This window comes from Adelges cooleyi, unplaced genomic scaffold, assembly GCF_023614345.1.
Source record: "Adelges cooleyi isolate 19-005CV unplaced genomic scaffold, UGA_ACOO_1.1 ACOO_flye_CR_arks_rails_tigmint_CR_PRNA_248, whole genome shotgun sequence".
Taxonomy (NCBI): domain Eukaryota; kingdom Metazoa; phylum Arthropoda; class Insecta; order Hemiptera; family Adelgidae; genus Adelges; species Adelges cooleyi.
Genome location: NW_026095913.1, coordinates 411788 through 437311, shown reverse-complemented (window position 1 = coordinate 437311; position 25524 = coordinate 411788). Strand labels below are relative to the sequence as shown.

The following is a 25524-nucleotide window of genomic DNA, read 5'->3' as shown; positions in this document are numbered from 1 at the left end:
TCCTATCGACGAAACCAACGTCTTGGAAAGACATAAGGAGATCAGGACTTTGCTTAAGTGTAAATACGCAGATATTATTTCTAAGTACAAGTTGCTCATTCAACGTTTTGTATGGGTTTGTCGAAGCGGAAAACAAAGGTCTTACTATTCGCAACAATGGTATTACGATTGTTTTCGTTTGCTTCTGATCAAACTTCACAGCGTGTCGCCGAGGTTTAAATGCATGAAGGACGCGTTGGAGTTTCTTTACTCGCTAGTTCCACAATTGGGACGTAAATGTAGTTTAATGGCCACCATCGAAATATTGATCGAGTATACTTCAACTGTAGGTCCAGCAACGTCATCAAAAATGCCGGCAAGCGGTATCGACGTGGACCTGATCGACGTTGAAATACAAAAAATCAGTGCATATTTCTCCGAAGTATATATCCAAGTATACAGTTTTATCTTCCGAAACTGTGACAATACGAAACACACAGAATGGAGTGCAGAGCAATTTTACGAAAATTTTGTGCACAAAAAGAGCAACCAGTTAATACCGCAGGAAATGACTTTAGTGGACTACATAGGGAACGAAATAGATTGTTATGTTAATGACATTTTTGATAGTTGTTTCTACGATTTGGGATTCAGATACGGCGTGGAAGGAAAGGTTAAAATCGGGATAATATAAAAATATTACTAGCACCGAAATACATTTTCATTGTGTAGATTAATCAACATATTAATGTGTACATCTGACTTATGATTTATGATTATGTATTAACAACTTGATACTAAAAAAAATGTATACTAAAATAGTTAGTGTTAACACTAAAAATAATGAACTTTAAAAAAATATGACTGTCACACAATTTTCTGAAAATATAAATAAAGAAAAAACCGGATACACAATTAGCATTAGTTATTTACAAATATTAACTATTCTGTTTGTCAATTTGGACTTAGAGATAAAACCTATGTAAATTAAAATTATAGACCGAGTTCAGTTTTAAACCACACTGTGAAACTTTTCGAATAGATAGTTCTGAGTAATATTCAGCACTCGATTAATTCTATTTTAGTTGATAAGCAGTATAGATTTAAGCCTAACCGATCTGCCAAAAAGAACCTTATTGATTTTAATAATATCGTTTTAGAGACCATTGTAAACTAGTTCCAGATAGAAGTCATTTTTACCGATTTTCTTATGTATTTATTTAAATTTTATAGATAGAAATGATTGTACGAAGGTTTAATCCAGAGGCATGCTCTCAATTAAAAACAAATTATTTGGTTTGAACTTATAACCGTTAAATCAGTAAAATCAAAGGAATCAGATAATTCTTTAGTGATTGGCAGGCAAAACAAACATTTTTCTGAGGTTCTATTTTTATTGTCACTCGTTTTTCTTTGCACTACAATAAGTATAGCTATCAATTATTCCGTGCGCCTAACCCTCAAGTGATTTTAATTAAATTGTGGAAACTAATGCATTTACAGATTCATGGCGACTCCGCTGTCACCGTGCTAAAAGTGCGTTTAAATAATTAAACAAGCTGGACGTTGCGTGTAAATCAAGAGATCGTCATTTAGCTAAAGTTTTAAAAAACAGACGCATATAACTCGCACAAAAAAACACTATGACGCGAAGCTGCCGGAGACACGTGTGTACTCGACGGGTGCTACAACAAAAGACAAATGACAAAATAGATAGGTATGATGTCAATTGTCGTGATACGCAGTATCAGCCATCTTGCTTTTCTCCAAACGTTATCAGGCGGTAGTAATCAATATAATAATTATAAATAATAATAATTATAATCATTATAATGATAATAATTCTCTAATTAAGTTCTATTTATTATATACATCATTTACAAACTAAAGTTTTGGCGGGCATATAATTTCCTGATAAGATATAATTTATAGCCAATCACAGGCGGAGAAAAGCTATCGCCATATCTGCGCATTCGATTCATAAACTCGTATTTTGACATCATACCTATCTATTTTGTCATGCCTACACCAACAACAAAAATATTAATGTAAATATACACCAAATTTAAAATAAACACAAAATATAAAATATACACCAAATTTTGAATTTGGTAAATATTTACACCAGATCTGGTGTATATTTTATACACGAAATTTAAAATATACAACAGATCTGGTGTAAATATATACCATATTCAAATTTAATATATATTTTAAATTAGGTGTATATGTTATATTTTGTGTAAATTTTATATTGTGTGTATATTTTAAATCTGGTGTAGAAGAAGAAGAAGGAGAAGAAAAAAAAGAGGAACAAGAAAGAAAAATTGTGTGTATATTTTAAATTAGGTCTATATTTTAAATCAGGTGTATATTTTATATTGTGTGTATATTTTATATTGGTTGTATATTTTATATTAGGTGTAAATTTCGAATTGGGTCTATATTTTAAACCTAACCTTCTTTCATCTTCTTCATCTTTCTTCTCCTTTTTTTTCTTCTTTCTTCTTCCTTCTTCTTCTTCTCCTTCTTTCTTCTTCATCATCTTCTTCTTTCATCTTCTTCTTCAGTTTTTCGAAATTTTTGAGCCTTATCGAAATTTTGGTTTAGAATTCAAGTAGTCATTAGTGTGTTGTGTTGGATATACCTTGGGGAAACCTAGTTTATTCTTGCTATTTTAAAAATATTTGTACAATCAACACATATGTATAGGTTAAAAGGCAACCTGAGACATTTGTGAATCTTTTAAGCCACAGTACAGCCATATTGGTGTGGTACTTTTGGAAAAAAAATTCAGATTTTTGAAAATTTTGAGCTAGGTTAAAGTTTTGGTTGTTTGTAAATTTTGAAAATTTAAATCATAAAAATGGGCAATTTGACCGGAAATTCTGATTGCTGACAAAATTCTCTTGAGTTTGGTCTAGGTTTGAGCGGATTTAGTGCAAAAATGTAGAATTTATGTAGGTTTTAGTGTGTTTAAAATAAACGCTCCGATGCGAATATGTAATGGTAGAAATACAATTATTGATAAAATCATATTAAACCTAATGCCAATAATATAGTTTAAAAATGTATCCTAATTGTATTAGGGTCAATACGAATAGGGTTGATGGTCTGTCTGTAATAATTTATTGCCAAAGTTACCGATACATCATAAATAATATTTAAAATATTCTCAAATATACATTGACTGTTGATTCACTTACACATAGCAGCCTAGAAATTGACTACGGAATTTTTTATTTATTTGAAGCATTTTTTTTATCTTAGTTCCAGACAAAAAAAAAAGGTTAAAACCACTGTATGACAAAATTAATTAGGACACAATTAATATAGAGTAATTAATCAAATTTCATTAAAAAATGTAACGCATTTGAAAACTAACTAATTTGTAAGGTTTTCAGTAATTTTCTTATTTAACGCAAGACTTCATTTTATAATAAAACAACGAAATGCAGTTTCATATGTGTATCCACCCCAAAAACTTATCTGTGTTAAAAATCAGCTGGGATCGGGTAATTATACTTAAAGCAATAAAATTAATTATAACAAAATAAAAGAGCGAAATGATTTATTATTTAACCAAAACTACAATTGTATGCGACAGACAATATATATATATAGGTATTTAAACAAATTTAATATTTAAATCAACTAAGATTTTACATTTTATCGAAAATTTGAAGCACATTTTGAGCAATATGGCGTAAGTACAGAAAACATTTTTCGAAAAATAAAGCAAAACAAAACTGGCAGCTGGTTTTTTCTTATGTACCCTATGGTGTAAAGTAAACATCAAAACATTTTATTGTTTATATAAATTTAATATACGTTTCACAAGCGTGCCATGAACATTTTAAGTTGAATGTATATCTTTTGGTGCTAAGCTATATGTTTTTGATAATACAGGGTGACCTAACCTGTTGTAAGACATTCATTTTTTACGGGAGGCAGGGTATACAGTAAAGGTATTTTTTTACCTATTTTTTCATACATAACTGCCCTATTTAATGCCAATACAGAAGTAGTATTTTGAGTACCCACGACGCAGACCTCAATGTGATGAGTTTAGACGATAGATATTTTGTAAATCCAAATTCTCCTTAAATTATTTTGGTTTCTTATATTTGATGAATATTTTCGCTATCACTTTGCCCAAATTCTTTTCTTAAATACCAGCGAAAATTACTAATATTCAAACTCGAGTTGAACCCCTTATTATATTATAAGGATGCATTTTTACGTTGCTTACGAAAAAGTGTAAAATTATTATTTCAACTAAATTTAAGAAACCCAAAATCTAAAAAAAAACTAAAATTTTAAAAGTTTGTTATTACACTAGAATGTCCAAAATTTAGGATGGCTTTCGTTTATTTAATGTGCAATCGTTTGCGATCAGTCCACCACGACCGCTGAGCGTAACATATTTGTTAAATAAAAGAAAATTTAGATATAAAATAATATTATTCGTTAAACGATACAGTACAATTTTTAATTCTACTGAAAAAATATTTGTTCCTTTGAACCGTATTCAAGTGTACGTTTTTACATAAGTAAAATATACAGTTTTTTTTTTGTTAATAATTTTTTTTTATGATACATAAGTTATAGATGTTCAAAATATAGTTTTCTGAAAAACTTGTTATTGTAATTGAGTAACATCAGATGTCTTTTTTATATTTAATTTCAGACTTTAGTTCTGTACTTTGTTTTGTTATTATTTGATATATAGACCATAGCTGTGCATATATTCGTTATAACAGTAATTACTTTTAGCGGTTATAAAAAAAGTGTTTTAGTAAAAAAAAAAACAGTACAGTGGGGTCAAATCATAGTTGGGACAAATCGTATTTGAGTGGAAAAGGTCACAAATCTGGATGAATTATTACAACTGAAAGTGATAAAAACATTTATAAATATACGTTCTGATGCGAATCTATAACGGTTTTAAACGTAACACATATTTCAAATGGGTATCCAGTCCAAAAATTTATCCATATTTCAATCAGCTGGGATCAGGCAATTATACTTCAAGTAAAAAATCAAAACAATGAAATAATAGAACAAAATTATTTATTATTTAATCAAAACTACAATAATCGTATGTTAATACACTGTTAATATATATATATATATATATAAATATATAAACAGTTAATAATTAAATAAAACTACCGTGGTACAAATGTTGAATGACGATTGATTCAACTTCCTTTATAGTAAATTTGTAAACTGAAAGTACAAAATATAATACATTTTTAAACATATGAATCAGGTCAACTTAACAGCATAATATAAGTTGTGAATAATAATGTGTTACGCTTGCAAAAATGTTTTATTTAAAAATATTGTAAGTAAAGAATAGTAATGTAAATTAAAATTTCATATTATCAGTACAGTTTAACACATTTAAAAAAACCCTAATCATTATATCTCAAATGTTGTTTTACCTATTTTGTACACTAAAAATTGTTCAATATATTGTCTGGTCTGAGATATATGATTTTTTAGTAAAAATCTTATTGATTATTACCTGAATTCTCCAGTTTGTACGGTACTGCCGTTTTCGGGTACTTAAGATATGGAAACTCAGCATCAGGATGTTCTTCTACTACTTTACCAGAACGTAATAAGCCAAGCAGGTGTTTTAAATCATGAAATTTTATTCTGTGTCCGAATTTATATTGATAGAATAGTTCTTTTAGTGTATTCTATTGATTTTAGAATAAATAAAAATATACATACATAATAGATAATAGATCTTAGCAATATAGATTTAAAATAGATATTAAAAAAACTCACAAGCATGATTAATGCTCTAAACAATAATTTTAAAAATTGTACAAATCAGCAAAAATCTTACAAGGTGAATTGCAAGCTAATTTATTAAAAATAGTTGAAATTTGGAATATTTACAACTTAACTAGTATTTTGTCTGTAATATGGTTTTTTGTTTACCTCAATAACCGGACCTAATTCTTTTAATTGTAAGTACTCTTTGGCAAATGTTTGAACTTGCTCCAATGTATATTTATAGCCTGAAATCACAAAATATTGCAAATGTGTTAAATAACCAAATAAAAACAATTTTGCCCAGAAGGAATTGAAAATAATGTGTTGTTAATTAATATTATACTGTTTTATACTATTATCGACATTTAAATATACATTTTTTTAAGACTAATTCTATATCTCTCATTTTACTAATTTTTTTTTTGTACACTAATATAAATATAATCTCCCTAATTTTTTTAATATTCTATTTGGTTTTTGAGTTCAGAATTTTTGCTGAAAAATATAAAAGAGTGCACCTATACATATAATTAACAAACTTGATTATTACAATTTCTTTTCAACATTTTTTGAAAAATTTACTTAATGCATTTATTTGGTATTTGTCTATTGTTTATTACTTGATCCTATCATTTCTAATTTAGAAAGACTGGTAAGTTCTTTGTGTTTGTGGAGTTTCGGCAATACTTCTTTTATGATATCTTTTACACCTTCGAAGTTTATTGTCCGCACGCCATCTCCTTCAATGTCTATGCCATCTGGCTTTTCATATTTCTTGACAATGTCAAAAATAATTGCCTATTGTTTTCAAAATAAGAATAATTAGACGTTAAATTATGTACTATAATTTAAACATCATAACTCCAAACTACCAAATATATAAGTGCTCGTTATACTTACACGCTCTTCATAAGATGGGAGAGCACCCTGACATTGCAAAAAGTATAACGCCACGCAGAATAGCAGTAAAATGTTTTTTAAATGCATGTTAATTTTTTTCAGACACTAAAATCGGATTTAGAATATTTAATTATTAGATTTTAAGTTAAAACTGATTTGAAACTATTTAATGACCACAGCAGCTATACCTATAGTTTTTTTAAATTTATCTCTCTGAATTACCGCAGTACTTTTTGTAAGCAGATATACTTCAAGACTGAAATCAGTTCCAAGTTTTGTAGGATGTAGAAAAAACATATTTTTTTTATGTTACATTGTTTTTCTTGTAAGATAAATAGACACGTATAAAAAACAATATTTTTTACTTTATGCTTAAACAAACCAAGTTTAGTAATAAACATGTGTGCTCTTGAGTAAACACCTAAAAACAAATCAGCATTGCCAATTTAGCTGTAAACTAGATGTTTTCTTGACCCAATTAAGTTCCTTTCAGGTCCGATTTCAGATCTGTGGCCATGTCTTCAAAGAATATGAGTTCAGTGGATTAGAAGAAAGCGTGAGACTAAACACACATAAAAAGAAAAAACACATTACGTAAAAACCAAACATTTTTAACTCCAGATCGAAATGAGATTCAAATTAAAGTGAATAAATACATTAAGATTTTACTAAACTATTTAATCAATGCTAAAAAGATATTGTTGAGATGACCTCACTCTATTACTTTCTCACATAATTTTAGAGAAAATCCACTCTACTGCTCGTTGAAGGTTTTTATACAAGTACATTTTTGTATAAATATATTTAAAACTAAAAAAAAAGGCTGCTAGAATACATAGTAAGAACTGAGATCTTTCTATGGAAGTTAAAATCACGTATGATTTGTTTGAACTTTATAGTACATAATGATAACCCTTGTTTGAAGACTCATATGCGTGGCAGTGCTTCAAGGGAGAGAGAGAGAGATAGATTATGTTCACCTGTTGTGCTTAGAGAGTATTTATAATGGTAATTATCGAGTATAGAAGGGTAATTACTATTTTAATTGGTTACATAAGCAAATCAATGAAAGTATTGAGATAGATGGTACAAATTAAAGAAAATGCCCGACAAAAAGGTGCGTTTTAGAGAAAAACAACATCTTTAATTAATTTTATCGACAGTACACTGTACACACAGGATTCATCTTTGTAAAAGACAAAAATGTACAGAAAAAACCATTAACGACGAAGATCATTAAAGTAAACTGGGCTAGATCAGTTAGGTTAGGTAATCTTTCCATACAGACTTTATAAAGTCATATATTAATTTAATATTATTAAAATAATAAAAGGCGATAACATTGTAGTTCAAAATATGTACGTGACGTGTACGAGACTTGTTAGAAAATAAAAATTTGCCTATTGTTGTTTCGCACCAAAATGTATGTTTCTGACTAAGTTTAAAGTACGTACAACAGTTGTACAAAACATAATATATCTTAAATCATAAATTATCTTACGATAGAACAAAAACTTTTAAAAAAAAACCCATAAGTAAACAGCGATTTTTGTTGTTCACATACAGTTGAGACTTATGCTTTGGTCTATTTTTTTTTGTTAATATGTCATTGGAAAACGTTAACATTATTTATACAAACTGTATTGTATCGGAATTGATATTTGTTTAAATTATAAGTACATACATGTATGTATATAGTAACAACAAATTATAAGAACAAAATAATATTGTCGACCAAGAAAATACATTTTATATGACCGTTTTATTCCTTTTATACTAGTCTTGTAAAGACAAATGGTGTACGCTATTTTATTATTCAGGCCGTTTAAATTAAAAAATATCTTCATTAAACGAAGTTCCCCCCTCCCTTTCTCTCAACCAAGATATGTTGAAAATAACTTTTACTTTATTACTATATCATTATATTTTATCTTTACTAACCTCGGCCTGATCAATGTGTCATTTGCGACATAAAAACGTATGGAAATTTTTGATCGTAATACTTAAAAGTAATAAAATACATACTAGCAAAATACGAGAGCAAAATTATTTTTGGTAACCAGTCAAAACTACAATATTGTATATTGTGATATACTAAAAAAGTATTATACATGAAATTTTTAATAACAGTCGACATTATAATCAAATAGTCAAATAAACAAATTGACGGACGAGTTCTACAACTTCTTCCACAGAAAACTTGTAGCCTGAAAATAGAAAATTTTTTACATTTTTCAAACAGACCAAAATGAGTTGCAAATGAGTTGAGTATAAATGAATAGGTTAAAAACTTTAGTAAAACATTTTTATTAGCAAATTATCGTAATTTAAGAACAATAATGTAGTATTAAATTATAAGTTCTTATAATTCATCATTTTTTTTTTAATAAAACTGATTATGTATGAATACATTATGCTAATTTTTTTTTATTTTGTACACCATCAAAAAAGGTCCTCTAGGTTTTCCAATTTTTTGTCTGGTACACGAGTTTTTTTTTGTTTAAAAAAATAAAATAATTATTTACAGACCACAGTTAAATAAATGAGACACATTTGATTATTGAAAATATTATGTATTTTCAATAGTTTTTAAACATTTTACTCAACACATTTATCGAATATTTTCTTATTGTTTATTACTTGCATATGCCTCTTCCAATTGTTCAATTGGGGGCATTACTCCCGTCGAGCCGGTTTTCTGATTTACTTCTTCAATGAAATGTATCAACTCTTCGTAGCTAATACCATTTGGCTTGCTATATTTTTCGAGTATGGGACTTATCATAAGCTATTGTTGTGTGAATAAGTATTAGTCATTAAAATGTGTATTACTATTATAGTAATTTATTTACCGGAATTGACTCATGATTGCAATTCACGTGTTCATAGGCAATTCTTTTAACTTCTTCCATAGGAAATTTATAAGCTGAAGTACAAAATAATATACATTTTTAAAAAAACCAAATTCGGCAAATTTAACCGCAAATGATTTTAGAGTAACATTTTGTTACAGTTTGAATTGTTGTAATTTAATAATAATGATGTAGTATTAAATTGTATATTTTTAGTAATATTTATACATTTTTTTTAATAATACTGATCATGTACCCATGTCATTTTATTACCGTCTTTTTTTTTTGTACACCATCAAAATAATGTTTTATCTGCTAGAGTTACGACTTATAAGTTTAAAAATAAAATAATTTTTATGTATTTAAGTGATACAACACTTGATGGTGAAAATAACTTTTCAATAGTTTACGAAATTTTACTCTACACATTTATTGAATACATTTCAATAATTGCTTCTTACTTGTTGCAGCCGCTTTAAATTCAGCAAGTGTAGGAAAAAGTTTGGTAATGCCCATTTTCACTGACACTTCTTCCACTACAAGTAGCAATTTTTCATAGTCCATGTAATTTCCGTGTTTCTCGGCTATTTCTCTAATCATTATCTATTTTTATTAAAACAACAACAGACATTAAAATGTGTATTACAATATTATCAGGCAAAACTGATTCAACTTTGGCGAAATAAAAACGCCCAACTACCAAACAAATATGCCAGCATAATAACAGTAGATGAAAAAAAATGGATCTGTTCAACATATTGTATTAAAATAAACAACCTAACGAGCCATTTATCTGTAATATAGTTTTTTTTATTTACCGGTACTTGAGGGTCTTGGGAATTTAAAAATTCCAAGACCATGTTTTCAACTTCATCCAAGGTAAATTCACGGTCTGAAAGTACAAAGTATATCATACGGTTTTTTTTAAAATTAAAACATGCAAATTTAACCATGCAATGGAATTGAGAATAATGATGATTATACTGGAAGTATATTTATTTCAAACTGAGGTAATTATAGATAATTAAAAAAACTTTATCATGTATCTCACATTTCGTTAATTTTTATTATTGTACACCACCAAATGATGTGTTTTATATTTTATCTGGTTCACGAGTGATGCTTTTTAGTTAAATTGAATAGCTGTTGGAAATTTCACTCAACGCATTTACTGAATGTCATTTTACCTTACCTCTGTATACTGTTTTCAAAGCATCAAGACTGGGTGTATTTTTGGACGTGCGCGATTTCTTTGCTATGTCGTCAATTATTTTTTTTAGACCGTCGACGTCTACAAAACTAATTTTATAAATTGTATGTTGTTGGAACCCCTTTCGTATTATTTCCTGGTGTATTCAGAACGAGAATTAAAACATTATAATATTAAAACATAACACTTCGTTCCATCAGGTGTATGTGTGTGGCGAATTAATTCAGTATAATAATGTCGTCTTCTTAGTGGTGTTTTTCTTATAAGAAAGAAAAAATATTTGTTATTTAAGTTCTCCCTTTCTGGGACAAAAACTGGAAAAAATCGTTTAGGATTGGTTCTTTTTGGTTATCGTTTTTGTCGTGTAAAAAATCATTTACTAAGAAAATCATATTGCATTGCTCTACTGACGGAAATATAATTTTTTTTTTCGGTTTAAGATAAAAGCGTTACTGGTCGAGATCCGAGTAGATAACACAATGGAGCAAGTAAATATTATACTAAAAGATTAAATTAAACCGATTTCACATAGCAGAACAAGCGTTTTATGTGTAATATAGTTTTTTATATTTTACCCGTAATAGCGGATCTTGGTAGATTAAAAGATATTCGCAGATGATCTCTTTAACTTCGTCCAAGTTAAATTTACTATCTGAACATATAAAATTACATACATTTTTTAAATAACTTAAACTGGCGGCAAATTTAGCTACAAACCTCACGTGTCGTTAATTTTATTTGCTATCTCAGTTTAAAGAAATATTTTCAGTTATACTAATGACACGCTGTATTTTCAAAATTCGATAGGATTCAATACAATTATTGAATGTTGTTTTATTTTTTATTTTTTTACCTTACCTATTAATACCGATTTCATAACATCAAGACTGGGTTTTCTTTTGGACGATTTCCTTCCTACGAATCTAATTATTTTGTGTAGGCCGTCGACGTCTACAACACCTTGATTATTTTTATAATATGCGAATAGTTTCTTTATCAATTCCTATTTATTACAGAATAAGAATTAAACGTTAAAATGTATTGACGTTGTTGGTCAAGACCCGAGTAGATAAAAAAATGGAGTAAGTATATAATCTTTTAGTATAATATAATAATATTATACTAAAAGATTAAATGAAATCTGTTTAATACAGGTAGCAGAATTGAATATTTTCACTAACAACCCAAGGAGTCTTATATCTGTAACATAGTTTTTTTGTTTACCAGTACTTGCAAATCTTGGCCATATAAATATTCTAAGAGGATGTTTTTAACTTCTTCCATGGTAAATTTACTGTCTGAAAGTACAAATAATCGTACATTCATTTGATAACTAAAACAGGCAAATTTAACCGCAAAATGTCTTTTCAAGTTGTTGGAAGTTTTACTAAACACATTCACTAAATGTTTTCTACTTTTTTTTTTTTTACCTTACCCGTTAACGCCTTTTTCATAACATCAAGCCTAGGTTTTTTTTTGGACGAGTTCCTTGCCACGGTTTTAATTATTTTATAAAGGCCGACGACGTCTACGAAATTTTCATTATTGTTATGTTGTATGAACGCTTGTCTTACGATTTCCTATTGTTAACAGAACAAAAATTAAACGTTAAAATGTATATTATAATTTAAACATAACATCTTGTTTAGTGGCCTTAAAATTCCAAACTACTACATTTATGTACATTGAGATTTATTTCAAAATATAACATAATTTTCTTAGTAGTCAAAGCATTCTTTACTTATTAGAAAAAAAAAACAAAAGGATAGAGAAATTTTTTATATTTAAGTTCTCCATTTCTTATCTAACTAACACCACTCATTGGAGTTCCTTCATTGGATGGTATCTTAAAACACGCCATACACAGCTAATTATATTTTTTATTGTAATATCATAATATGTTTATTGTATTCATTTTTACTATACAGATGGTAAAAAATTAAAGAAGTTCTCCATTTAAGGGACAAAAGCTAGAAGAAATCGTTTGAGGTGGTTCTTTTATTTATCAATTTTGTTGTGTAAAAAATCAATAACCAAATCATTTACAAAAAAAACCGCATCGCATTATTGGTGGGAAGTATAAACTTTTTTTTGGTTTAAGAAAAACGTTATTGGTTGAGCCCCGAGTAGATAAAAATAATGGAGCAAGTTAATGTTATGCTAAAATATTAAATAAACATGTTTTATAAAGGTAGCAGAGAATGTTTGAGAATATTGAAAATATACTTGTACATACAACCTAACGAGCTTTAAATTGGTAATATAGTTTTATATTCACCGTTACTTGTGGATCATGGCTAATTAAATATACCATGATGATTCGTTCAACTTCTTCCATAGCAAATTTATAGTCTGAAAGTATCAAATACCAAACATTTTTAGCTTTATTGCGACAACCAGAAGCTATTTAAATAACTAAAACAGGCTAATTTAAGCTTACCTCTTAATTCAATATTCTCTACATTAAATTTGGGAATGGTTTTTGACAATATCTGTTCTACGTAGTCAATTATTTGGTTAAAGCCGTGTACGTCTACAAAATATTGAGTATATGTTGTATGTTTTGCGAATGCGTTTCTTATCATTTCCTATTGATTACAGGATAACATTGAAAATTAAAATGTGTATTATAATTTAAACATCCAACCTTCTACGCCTTGTTTAACGAAATACAAATTGCCAAACTACCAGCTGATATAATATTATGTGTACTGCCAAATTGTTGCACTATATTGTGCCGAAAACCGAAAATATATAAAAGGATAGAAAAAATAACGAGTAAAAAATTACTTGAAAAAACCGTCAAAACGTAAAAATGTACATTGCAAAAAAAAAAACAAGACAAATTTTGTAAAAAAATTATTGTATAATGTATGTATATATACATTTAAGCAAGAATTTCAGCATTTCATAATAACCATAAATACTAAGTGCTTGCTATACTCACTTGTTCTCCTGGAAAAAGTTCAATAACACTCTGACAATGCAAAAAGCATTGCGCCGCCACGCAGAAAAACAGAATATTATTAAAATGCATTTCAATTTTTTCTAAGATAACTACCGTGAAACTACTCGGTATTCATACCTACGGCGCTTTAAATGTTGTTATGTCGAGAATACAATATTATTTCAATATTTGGTTCAAATAAAAAACCGAAAAATATTATTCATTGCATCCGTTTTTTTTCGCATTACAAAAACCGAAATCTCAAGTACATAATAAACACAGATTGTTTTTTTAAGCAAATAAGACTATTTAAAAACTAACAATAACATTTACATTGGATATTAAACGAATGATAGTTTTATAATAGATACCATCTTATTGTTATACCTACTAATTCTGATAAATAGTTATAATTAAATACATTGTTAACGATATTATTTTATCAATTATTATGTGCCTTAATTATATCATTTTTTTTTTTTTTGAATTATGTATTTTACTATTAAAATTTACCTGATTTTATCATGGATATGTTTTGGTTAAACGATTCAATGTTTTTCCGTGGAGCGGAGAAAATAACTAGGGTTTTTAAATAAAAAGACCAATTTTTAGATTAAAAATAATATTTTTGTCCCAAGATTGGATTAGTCATATAAAATATTTTTTCTATCCTTTCTATAGTAAATTTCTGTACCTGTATAACGATATAAGTCCTTTTTTTAATATATTATAATTTCTGAGCCATAGCACTTGAATAAGGTGAAAAATATCAATTGGGGTACAGCGTTGAGGAGTTTTCAAATGTGTGCCGTGAGGGTCATAACACTAGCAGAACTACAACGATAACAAAACAAATCTTTCAGAGTGCTGTTGTAGAATTCTATGGAGATCATTAAATGACCGTTGGTATTACCTCAACATTTAAAATAAACATCAGCCAAATTATCGCGAAGCCGACAAAATATAATTACAAAACTAAAATTGTCAGTACCACTTAGGTGCATTTAGCTCACACGTTAGACTTTATACTTTCAAATCAATGTTTGGAACGGTCACTCTAAAAATTACCTCAGAATGAGTTCTCTCCAAAAACTGATTTCAAACGACAGTACAGTTATTTATAACAATAGGCAATTCGGCACATTCAGTAAATCGAGTTATTGTATTTAGAATGTGGATAATGTTTATCAAGTTACTTGTTTTTTATATATATATATATTATATAAATGATAAACATAAGACATTTAAATCATAATATTCTCATGTTTTTGTAGATTTTTCAATTATTTAATGGGAAAATTAAAAAAAATTAGGGTTCTCGTTTTAGACCAAAACGAAAAAAAAGTCCACTGGTCGTCACAGGGAATGTCCTTTGGGTTACAAGTATGTATAATATTTACATATGTATAAGACTAGTACTTATAATGGTACCAATGTATTATTATGTATTTGTTCATATTTTGTAGGAAAAATATTGTAGCCATTTAAATTTGGCAACTGAAATATTGTTATTTACACCACAACTGTAACATAAGCGCTAAAATATGTTGTTTTTATATATATTTTATCTGCAAGAAATAGTATACAAGTACAGACGGTACAATAGCTATTTTTTTTTTTATTGGTCTCATCTAGATACAAAAGTCAAGTTAGAATCCCACATTTTTAGTAGAACACCACATGTGTTTTGCGTATATTTGAATAAGCCAAGGTTAAACAGCAAAAAGGTGTTTAAACCAACAGTAAAAATAAAATATAGTAGTTAGTAAACCGACTAGAACTAAGTACAAAAAAATGTTATATAGATAAATTCTTCAAAAAAATAATATTTTCATGAATACATCTTTAATCTTATTTCTATGAAAAATCCTAACCACGTTTCATCGAAAAGTAAAATGCAAATTAACCATTATAATAATTTAAGTCTAGATAATCATTTTATTCAATTATTCATGGGTTATATAAACCGTTGTCCAATTATACTGGTTTAACAGTGTCCAGAGGCTGATTGGTTAATTAGGACCCAGTCAATTACTTACTTAATACAATCACATCCTTTGTGTGTTAAGACCCAATGAATTAAAAATGTTTTGATGTAGTAACCTTAGTATTAAATTACATTTTTTAATTAAGAATAGTTTTCTGAATATTTTGACTAAATAATGCCGATACTACTGTCCTAACCTTAAAATTTATATAATTTTAAAAATACATAGTTGTCCAAAAGTTGTTATCGATCACCAGTCAACATTTTTAGTATATTATTCTCAATTTAAAAAAGTCAACGAAATGTATGAGTTACCATTTAACTAAGTTGGCTGAGTTGGGGTAAAAACAAAAACAAAATGTGAGAAATTGAGATCAAATTGTATTAAAACATTATGAAAAAAATTAATTGAGTGGTTTACGATACAATGATCACCTTGTATCTATTTATATTAATATACCACATTATACCTCTTGAACTTTGCTTTAATAAAGTATACTTATTTCCAAAAAAAAAAAGTAATGATAAGACACAGTTAATAATGGCTTCAGATATTGGTTCAGTTGGGTTTTAGGTTAGATTTAGATTAAAAATTTAAGGTTAGGTATGGTTAGGTTAGGAGGAAGGAAAAGGCCATTGGACAGATCACAGAGGAAAAAGGAGGAATGAAGGGAATAGGAAGACAATGGAAAAGGTCAGGTAGGAGAGGGGGAAAACATATACCATGGATTTTCCATGTAGCGGAGAAACCAATGAGTTCATTATTAAATCGTTTGTTTTTTTCTTGAAGGAAATACATTTGATCATGAATAGGTTTTTATTTTGTTTTGCTTCTCTTTTGTCCATCCTTCACTCATCAGTCAATTATCTTATCATCAATCTAATATCAGCTGATTTTTTTTTTATCAATAATCTCCTCTCTAAGTTACGATCAGAAATCGGTAATTAATTGTAATCCTGATAAGTTAAACTTCACGTGGCCTTTAAAATAATTTTAACCTAATAGAGTTAACTAAATTTAATTAAAAACAAAAACCCGTAGAGTCTACTTAAATAAACTTATACAGGTTGTTCCAGCATGAAAGGTAAGTAATAGGTGATTCGACATCTGGGGACCCCCAAATAAGCCCCCCGTTGTATACATTTTTTTTTTTTTTGATATTGATTTCTTTTTTGTTATCGTTTGCAACATGAAAAACTATGAAATATTTGATGAAATAATGAAATATGTATTTTATGCGATAAAATAAAAATAAAAACATAATATTTATAGAGCAATTCTAAGATAAATAGTTTGACAAATAATTGACGATAAAATTATAATATAATTTTTCTCTTAATGGGAATGTGAACTTATTTTTTTAAAGATATTCATTTTGACTTGGTTATTAGCAAACAATTGAATATTAACCCATTTCCATGGTAATGATGTAGTAGTTTAGAAAATAACACAGAAAGAACTCTTTAGAGACTTCGAGAAATTTAAGAGAAAATTTCATCATTAGCTATGTATACAATTAAAATTTCTGTGTGGTACGACGATACGTTTATAAATTATGCTTAACATTGAGTATAGTAATTTTTACAATAAATATTCCAATGCAAATAAATGACAAACATATGTTGGTATCGTAAAGGTATTAGTTTTGTCTTTTTTAAAAGAAGTGTAACATTCTACAAAAACAGTTTTCAATGCCGTATTATTTTACACAAAACGTACGCCGTGCAAAAAAAATAGGTCGCACATTTAACAACACAAATAATAAAACAATATATGGTTAAAAATAAAAAAATACTCGTTTTCGATGAAAACGCCAGCTATGTTCTTAAAAAAAATATATATTACACTAAAGATCGGTGAATTTTTATTTCACATTACATAGAGGTTACAGGCTACTGTTGAATATAAAAATAATTTACGTGATCGATTCCTCGAGTTAAAATCTTCGAGAGTTAGTAAGATTACCGATGGCAAAGATTTTAAGCATAAAAATTAAATTTAAATCCAACAAAGTGTACTTTAATTTATTCAATCGCGATTGTAAATTGGATCACTGACGAGGTAACTAATATTTGTTCAACAATAACTTGCCTACGCATGTTTTTAATGTTTGCATATCATTATTATCAAAATTAAATAATACTCTAATAATGGTAAAATATAATAGTACCGGGTGATTCTGTCATCATGAACCAGTCAATATCTCACTGGGTTTAATTTATAATTGAATATTTTTTTCATATTTTTTTTTATACAATGTGATCTCAATTTTTCATAATTTTGTTTTTTTTTACCCCTCTCCCCACTTAGATTTTTTGATAGCGACTTTTGAAACTTAAATGGTAACGTATAATATATTTTATTACCTTTTGAACTAGAGAGTTATAAGAGTTTAAAAGTTAGGAAGGGGGGGGGAAGTGCGGTTGGGAAATGCGCGCAGATAAAAATAATACTACACTCTACTACCCCTCTCATCCTAACTTTTAAACCAGTCAAAATGTTTAATACATTATTTTTTATTTGAAAAGGTAATCAAGTATATGCGTTACCCTTTAAGTTTCAAAAGTTGTTATCAAAAAATCTAAGTTGGGACGAGGGTAAAAACAAAAAAAAAATGTGAAAAATTTAGATCACATAACACATTGTATAAAAACAATATGAAAAAAAAAATCAATTGTTAATTATTAAACCCAGAGAGATATTGACTGGTTCATGATAAAAGAATCACCCTGTATATAATTTGATTCGGTAAACTAAAACTTAAACATACATTGTGTTCAACCTTTATAAAAGATCCTAAAAAAATAATGTTTATAATTCTAAATCATTTAAAGAAATTTTTTTATTTATTAAATTGAATTTTAAACTTTCTTTAAAAAACATTTTAACTATATGATTTCTCATTTAAAAAAAAATCGTCTACCGAATTATTTAGAAAAATAGATAATCAAGATTTATTTTAGATGAATTTTGAACTAGATTGATGAAGGGGAGTTTTAATGTTTTTTTGTTATTTAATGATTTATTCATTAAAAGCCAATGCATAGGTAATATAAGATGTATATTTTAATTGAATAAGTATTGAGACTCATTAAATTTTGTAATGTGCATTTTTTATGAAAGCGAAAAAAAACATAATAAAAATGAACACTGACAACCTCTAAAAAACACTTTAAAAAGATGAACATTTTTTTTGTCCTTAAAATATATTCACAACAGAAGAACAAAAAACAAAGTTATAGAGGTTTCTTTTTAAACATCACAGTGTTTGTCCTTTATTTATACCTTTTTTTTTTATGTTAATGTATTGATAAAAACTTTCTCGATAATATAACATACAAATAAAATACTCCAAAATTAATTTCAAGTGTATTTTACAGTTTACTTTTCGTTCAATTTAAAGAAATAAAAAAGATTTATTCAAATCGTATTTTTTTTCCAACATTTTTTAGACATATAATAGACAAAATGGCGTATTTTATGACTAGTCAGAATTTGGAGACACAATTATTTTTTTTTGTTTGTTATTAAACCAATGCTAGTAATCATGTTTTAGTTTTAAACAAAAACCTGTTTTTTTAAATGAACGCCATTCTGCTAAATTTTCGGAATTTTTTTTTTTTTTTTGGGGGGGGGGTCGATGTAAGCAAATTTTGTCATAATCTTAGTGTTTATTTAAAAAAAAAAATTACAATGACGAAGAGGTGAAAATGTTTTCTTTATTTTACCAGCACAGAAAAAAGTACCAAAGTGAGGCCCACTGTCCTTGTTTTCGCATCGAAGCGTTTGTTTAAGAGTGATTTTATCAATTTCAGTTATAATAATTATTCCTATAGACTAGTAACCTATAAAATAAATAATTCAATAAATAAAGTATTTTTTTAATTAATTAACTAATAAAACGTTAATTGTTTTGCAATGATTAGAAAAACGTCGAAATTCATAAAAAATTTAATTGAGCTTTTATTTTTTAAAACAATTAAATTTAAACTTATTTTACTTAAAAGCTGCCGTCATCAAAAATTTTGAAAAACATATTAAATTTTAATACATTATGCTAGTAATAGCTCAAATTGATTTCTTATGAAGTTTGATATACTTATTATTATATTCATTATTTACTGTAACTATACAAATGGTAAAAATAAAACACAAGGTCAAACAGCTTGTGGACTATTATAAATGGAATGACTATAAAATGGTTTTTTGTTCAATTATAGTATCGGCAAATTTTGTTACTATTTGTAGGAACTATTTGACAAAATAGCTGACAGATACAACAATATACATTACACAAACTTGGCGGACTATTTTGTGGACAATGAAGCACGTCTCAATGTACTCCAAACGTATTTAGTGTGGAATGTCAAAAGGAATATGGTAATCGACATAGAATTTGTAATGCTATTTTAATCTTACTGTAATATATTTTTATCAACATTAGTGATTCTAAAGTAAAATGATGTCTATTAAAATAAAACACAAGGGATGAGAGCTTGTCGATTTCAAAAGGAGTAACTCCATACAGGAATAATAATAAAAAAATAATATATGCTCAAATATAATACTAATTGATTTCATTACCATTTGTAGGGTCTAAACGGACAAGTTAAGTAGCGAATTTTATTACATCAACTCCAAAGACTTCATTGAAGGACTACATTGAACAAGCAACATGATAATGTTTTATCTGTTAAATTAATTTTAAATCATAGTTATGTTCATTTACAAAATGCCGTTATTGTTGGCGGTAACAATTGAAAATACTCTATTGATTGTTTTATTCAAATCATATTCCCCCAATAATTAATTTAGTTTTAAGTTATTGTTGAACAAATTGTAGTTTCCTCGTCACTGATCGAATTTACTATCGCGATTGAATAAATTAAATACATAATGGTGTAATTAAGTTTCATTTTTGTGCTTTCAATTTTTCTTATCGATATTCTTACTAACTCTTGAACATTTTAACTCGAGGAATCGATCACGTTTATTATTTTTATACTCAACCGTAGCCGGTAACCTCTATGTAATTTGAATAAAATTTATTTTTTCACGATAAATCAATTATGTTATTGTAAATGTAATAGGTATATGTACACCCAAACTAAATTTTTACATTTAATATTATTATGTTACTTTGTGATTGTTGAGCTATAATTTTTCTTTTTTTTTAACTGAGAGCTAATAAAAAAAAATGTATTTAAATAACATAAAATCAACAAATTGTAAATAACCTTCAGTCACTCGGTCGGACGAGTGTGAAAACGCGAAGAACGCCTTGTGGCGAATAGATGTAGTTTAGAAGAGCTCAAGGAGAATTTTTTTTTGCATTTTTTTATTTTATTTTTTTTTACTGGTTTTGTGATTTCTCAACGAGTAGAATAGTTTGGCGTTACAAAACCATCGAATAACTATAACATAATAGTTGTATTGTTCACGATGTATGATAATTATCACGGTTCACTGTTTGTATTATTAGGAGACAACTAAGTTTTGTGAAATTCATTTGACCCAAATTTGCTAACTTTTTTCGTACTGATTTATATTTTGACGAGAGGTCATCATGGGATTTTAATGTAATATCGAAGATTAAATTATAAAACCAGATAGTGCACAATAAAAATATCGAAAAATGTGAACAAGCTTTATTAATCTCAGGTCAGTGTGAGGATATAATATTTTTAAGGATTACAATATTTTTGTAAGTAATAAGATAGTAAACCTATTGTACAAACAAATACTAAAACTCACACCTAGAAATCAACACAGACCAATCATGTGCCAATTACACGCACCCATAAGAACAAGAAAAGTAATTTTCCAACGAAGGTACAATTTCAAGAAAGCAAGATGGACGGAATTTACCGTTTCATCGAGCGCGTCGGCTGCTTGGAAATAGACAAAAAAGTTTAGGAAGATAGCGCATTTAAGATGCATGATGATTTCTTTACCACGTAAGACCGTCTTAAAAGTTAAAACTAGAATAACGACTTTGACAATCTTTAGTAGCGATTTTTCAATTAATTTATGTGAACACAGTCGATAGACTATAAATCATTAAAACCTTAAGTCGGTTGGCCATTTTTTGGCACATCCAAAAAAAGTATTTTAATTAAAATAGTTTGCACAATAATTGTCTTGTAACGAAATGTGAACGTTATAATTTTTTTTTTAGATTTTTCTATCAACTTTTTTTCTTCGAATTATCTCTATATTATAATCAATGTTATTTTATTATTTTCGACCACAGGACTCGTCAGGATTGTCTGACTTTTATACTTGCTGCTTACATCAGCCGTTGAATTATCTAATCAATTATTTTGTAGATTACACCATATTATTGTGTTTTATTCCGAGTGTATTTGGTTGTTGTCATATATTTTTTTTTATTGTTTCCTATCATCTATTTTACGAATAATTTTCTTAAATTTCTAATACTTCCTAGAGAAATTCAGTTTTATTTTTATATGATTAGTTCAATTATACACTATACTGCAGTAGTATAATTTACCATATTCTATGTAAAAACAGAAATAAACAAATTAAAGTAAATTATAAGCTAAAAATATATAAATCATAATCCAATAAAAAAAAAACAATACAATTATTTTAAAGCTGTGTTTTATTTTTGGAGATACATTTACAATAGTCAATATTAAAATTTAAATATCCAGATTTTCTAATATTCTTATTTAATGTTAATTACTTAATAAATCTTCTTCTGATGATTGAACTTCATCCTTGGTTACTGTAACATAGCTGTCTATTGTCTTTATATTTCTTGCATTAACATAGTCTGGTAACTCCATCTTCTCGTTTTTAGCTAATTTGATAATCATTTTTGAAAATTCCCATATATTTATCATCTCTAAAAATATAGGTTATTAAAAACAAATTCATAGTATATTTAAGTGGTTCGAATACAAAAGTAAAAATTAAAATATTTATTTGAGGTATTTTTGTTTAGATGCTAAAATAGTGTTTTTTTTTCAATTTATCATTTTGCAATTATTTATGTAAAAAAAGTTTGTGATGTTAAGGTTAACTTATAAGTAAAAAGTTTACTGACGTGTTTTAAGATCTGCATATCTCTCCACTTCTTTACTGTGTTCCTCACCCACATAGTTCTTTGCTTGATCCACCGTGCAATGGTAGTTATGTTCACTATTACCGACAATGTGTTTAAATGCTCTATTCAATGCCTGAAATTTTTTATAAATATATTTTATTACCCAATTAGACATATTATCAAGTAGTAGCTTGTTTTGTTTAAGTGCCCGTTTAAGAAAACAGGTACTCAAACTGCATAAACATGCTCCACATTTTATAATCTGTTGATGCCAATGGAATTAGCATAACAAATTAAATAAATCTCTCTGGAATATGATAATGAGTTTCGTTTTTCAGCCTTATTGTTATATAATATATATATTAAAGAGTCTTTATTTATGTATTTATATTTTTCATATAATATTATCGACACTACTTTATCAAAATGTCTTATTTACAAATACCTCAACTATATTGTCACGCACACTGAACAAAAAAAAACATTTATTTTCTATAATTTATTGGATAAAAAAATTAAATATAATTTACAATATTTATTATTTTTGCACTATCGACTCTATTTATATAAAAGCCATTATTAAAAATATTTCATTTTAAAATAAATTTATTATCAGAACATTATTTTAGTTTAAACAATGTACTTACTTCTAGGTCATCATTAGATAGTTGTGAGGTTAAGAATAAAAAATTAAGATACAAATATCTTAAACTACGTGCTTCCATTTTGACTTTTTTACTATAAAGATGACTACAAACTTTAGGAAAAACAATTCAACTTAAACGAAATACCGGTTTGCAGTAGCTTGAAACAAACAACATAAGGAACAAACGCAAATATTTTTGTCAACAAATTTAGGTCATAAGTCTTAACAAATATTGTTTCAAAATGCCTGGTCTTTTTTTTACTTTAATAATATGTTTTTTTATTGTCAAATCCTATTCACGATTCTTGTATATAGAGGGTGATCCATCTGATTTAAGACACTCTTTTTCTCGGAAAAAAATTACTCTATTAAAAATTAAAATTATTTCCTATACTTGTTATATTTTAAAATGTATTTACCTTCATTCTTAGTATGGACCTCGGTTTATTAAAACGGGAAAACATATGTTTTAATTATTATAAAAGGCGTCCCTTTATAATGATAATGATAGACGAACCGTTCTTATTCACCCTATTTAAATACTGTCACAGAATCGAGTTTAATGACTTCCACATAGCACAACCTGAACGATTTTAAAGATGAATATTCCGTGATCTAAAAAAAAAAAACACTGTTTTATTTTTGTCTGAATAGTGTATTATAATATTCAAAGTAGTACTTGAATGTACCGGACTGGAAAGTATTTTTTCCTATATTTAAACGATTAACATGTTATTATATACCTACTGTATTTATCATTCACAGCACATTTTAGACCATTCGAGTGATTCGGTCAAGCTGTTCTATAAAGTAATCGTTCGGCGCCACACGAGTGAACTACAAATAATATTATTAAAGAACTAATGTCGAAGGTAAAACAAAAAAGTATTGATGATGTTTTTAAACCGAACTAGCCAAATCTCCCTGAGTTAAGAGAGTGCAAACGTTTGATAATCCGGATTAGTAGCACATGGTTTGGCTTTAACCGAATTAGTAACTATGATTTTAGAATTCGGATTAGCATTAACTCCTTGAGTTCATAGTCCGTTTCATCTTTTTTAGTATTTTCTAATGTTTTATTAACTTTTGAAACTTAAATCATACCTAATTTATAATATATATTTTTAGCGACTTTTAAAATTAAGAATAATTTGCTGAATATTTTGACCGGTCGATATCCAAGTTTTTAATAAATGGTTTTTAAGTTATTAAAGTTTATATTATAGGACGGGAGATGGGGGGAGAGTAAAGTTATTTTTATCTGCTCGCATTTCTCAACCGCAATCCACATCCAGTCCTAAATTTCAACCTAAACAAACTTTAAAAAAATTATTCAAAACTGGTTATTGATCAGTAAATTATTCTTAATTTTAAAATTCGATTTAATATGTATGGGTAACTATTTATGTTTCAACAATTGATAAAGCTATAGTTACCAAATACAAACAAAGATTTGATTATTTTATAATATCGTACTATAACAAAAATTATAATGTTTTCAAAAGAAACGCTACAATATTGCAGAGTAAACTAGTGTAAGGCGTTAAAAGAATCACCCGATATGTATATAATATATACATATATTATGTTTATATAACTATTGCACGCATTTATGTAGGTACGACTAACAAGCATCGGCAACTGTTTGTTCAAGTTCCTATAAGATACTAGTTCCTATAAAATATCATGTCAAAACGTGTTTTTTTCTTATTTTAAATAAATAGTTTCAATAGCACAAGATAAACGAAAACCACAACTTACAGTCTGTTTTAAATATGACTATGAGTAAGAAAATAAATACACAGTTATTTAGAAAAATAAAAACCCTATTATAATATCCACAAAAGGTTTGAAATACCTAGTAAAAAAAAATCGGTACTGGCAGAAATACAAATATCGTTAGAAGCATTGTAATGATAAATATGTGCTTAAATTGAAATTTACTGTATTAGAATACATACGATTAGGGTTGGTTGTTGGGCTATAATAACATATCATTCATAACATAACTATTTTTTTCATGTCTGTTGGCTGTTGATACACTCACGATTATAGCGACATAGTCAAACTATAATTTTCTTGTTTTTAAGCTAGAATCTGTCACAAAATCGTGCTTAAGAAATAGTTGGTTAACATT

General features: G+C 27.5%; 3 protein-coding genes across 6 annotated transcripts; all 3 read right to left on the bottom strand.

The window, feature by feature from the left end:
- Positions 1 to 5132: 5132 nt before the first annotated feature.
- On the bottom strand, positions 5133 to 6910 carry LOC126837352 (uncharacterized). The gene is made up of 5 exons (XM_050571242.1): positions 6673 to 6910; positions 6393 to 6570; positions 5938 to 6017; positions 5513 to 5690; positions 5133 to 5211 (listed from the first exon to the last, which is right to left on the bottom strand). Exons 1-5 carry the CDS (start codon positions 6757 to 6759, stop codon positions 5141 to 5143), a joined length of 594 nt encoding a protein of 197 aa, XP_050427199.1. The 5' UTR covers positions 6760 to 6910; the 3' UTR covers positions 5133 to 5140.
- Positions 6911 to 8737: 1827 nt separating this feature from the next.
- Positions 8738 to 14497, bottom strand: LOC126837312 (uncharacterized). 4 transcript variants are annotated; one of them, XM_050571166.1, is made up of 13 exons: positions 14376 to 14497; positions 13175 to 13322; positions 13013 to 13086; positions 12170 to 12314; positions 11959 to 12032; positions 11593 to 11737; positions 11310 to 11386; positions 10717 to 10870; positions 10343 to 10416; positions 9986 to 10127; positions 9525 to 9598; positions 9313 to 9460; positions 8738 to 8879 (listed from the first exon to the last, which is right to left on the bottom strand). In XM_050571166.1, the coding sequence occupies exons 2-13, from the start codon at positions 13317 to 13319 to the stop codon at positions 8815 to 8817; spliced, it is 1317 nt and encodes a 438-aa protein (XP_050427123.1). In that variant the 5' UTR covers positions 13320 to 13322; positions 14376 to 14497; the 3' UTR covers positions 8738 to 8814. The 4 variants fall into 4 exon arrangements, with proteins under 4 accessions (XP_050427123.1, XP_050427124.1, XP_050427120.1 ...); XM_050571167.1 differs by lacking the exon at positions 14376 to 14497 and adding an exon at positions 14195 to 14249; XM_050571163.1 differs by lacking the exon at positions 14376 to 14497 and adding an exon at positions 13682 to 13814.
- A 7870-nt stretch (positions 14498 to 22367) lies between these two features.
- On the bottom strand, positions 22368 to 23518 carry LOC126837361 (uncharacterized). The gene is made up of 3 exons (XM_050571250.1): positions 23389 to 23518; positions 22742 to 22874; positions 22368 to 22540 (listed from the first exon to the last, which is right to left on the bottom strand). The coding sequence occupies exons 1-3, from the start codon at positions 23464 to 23466 to the stop codon at positions 22371 to 22373; spliced, it is 381 nt and encodes a 126-aa protein (XP_050427207.1). The 5' UTR covers positions 23467 to 23518; the 3' UTR covers positions 22368 to 22370.
- Between the last annotated feature and the right edge of the window lie 2006 nt (positions 23519 to 25524).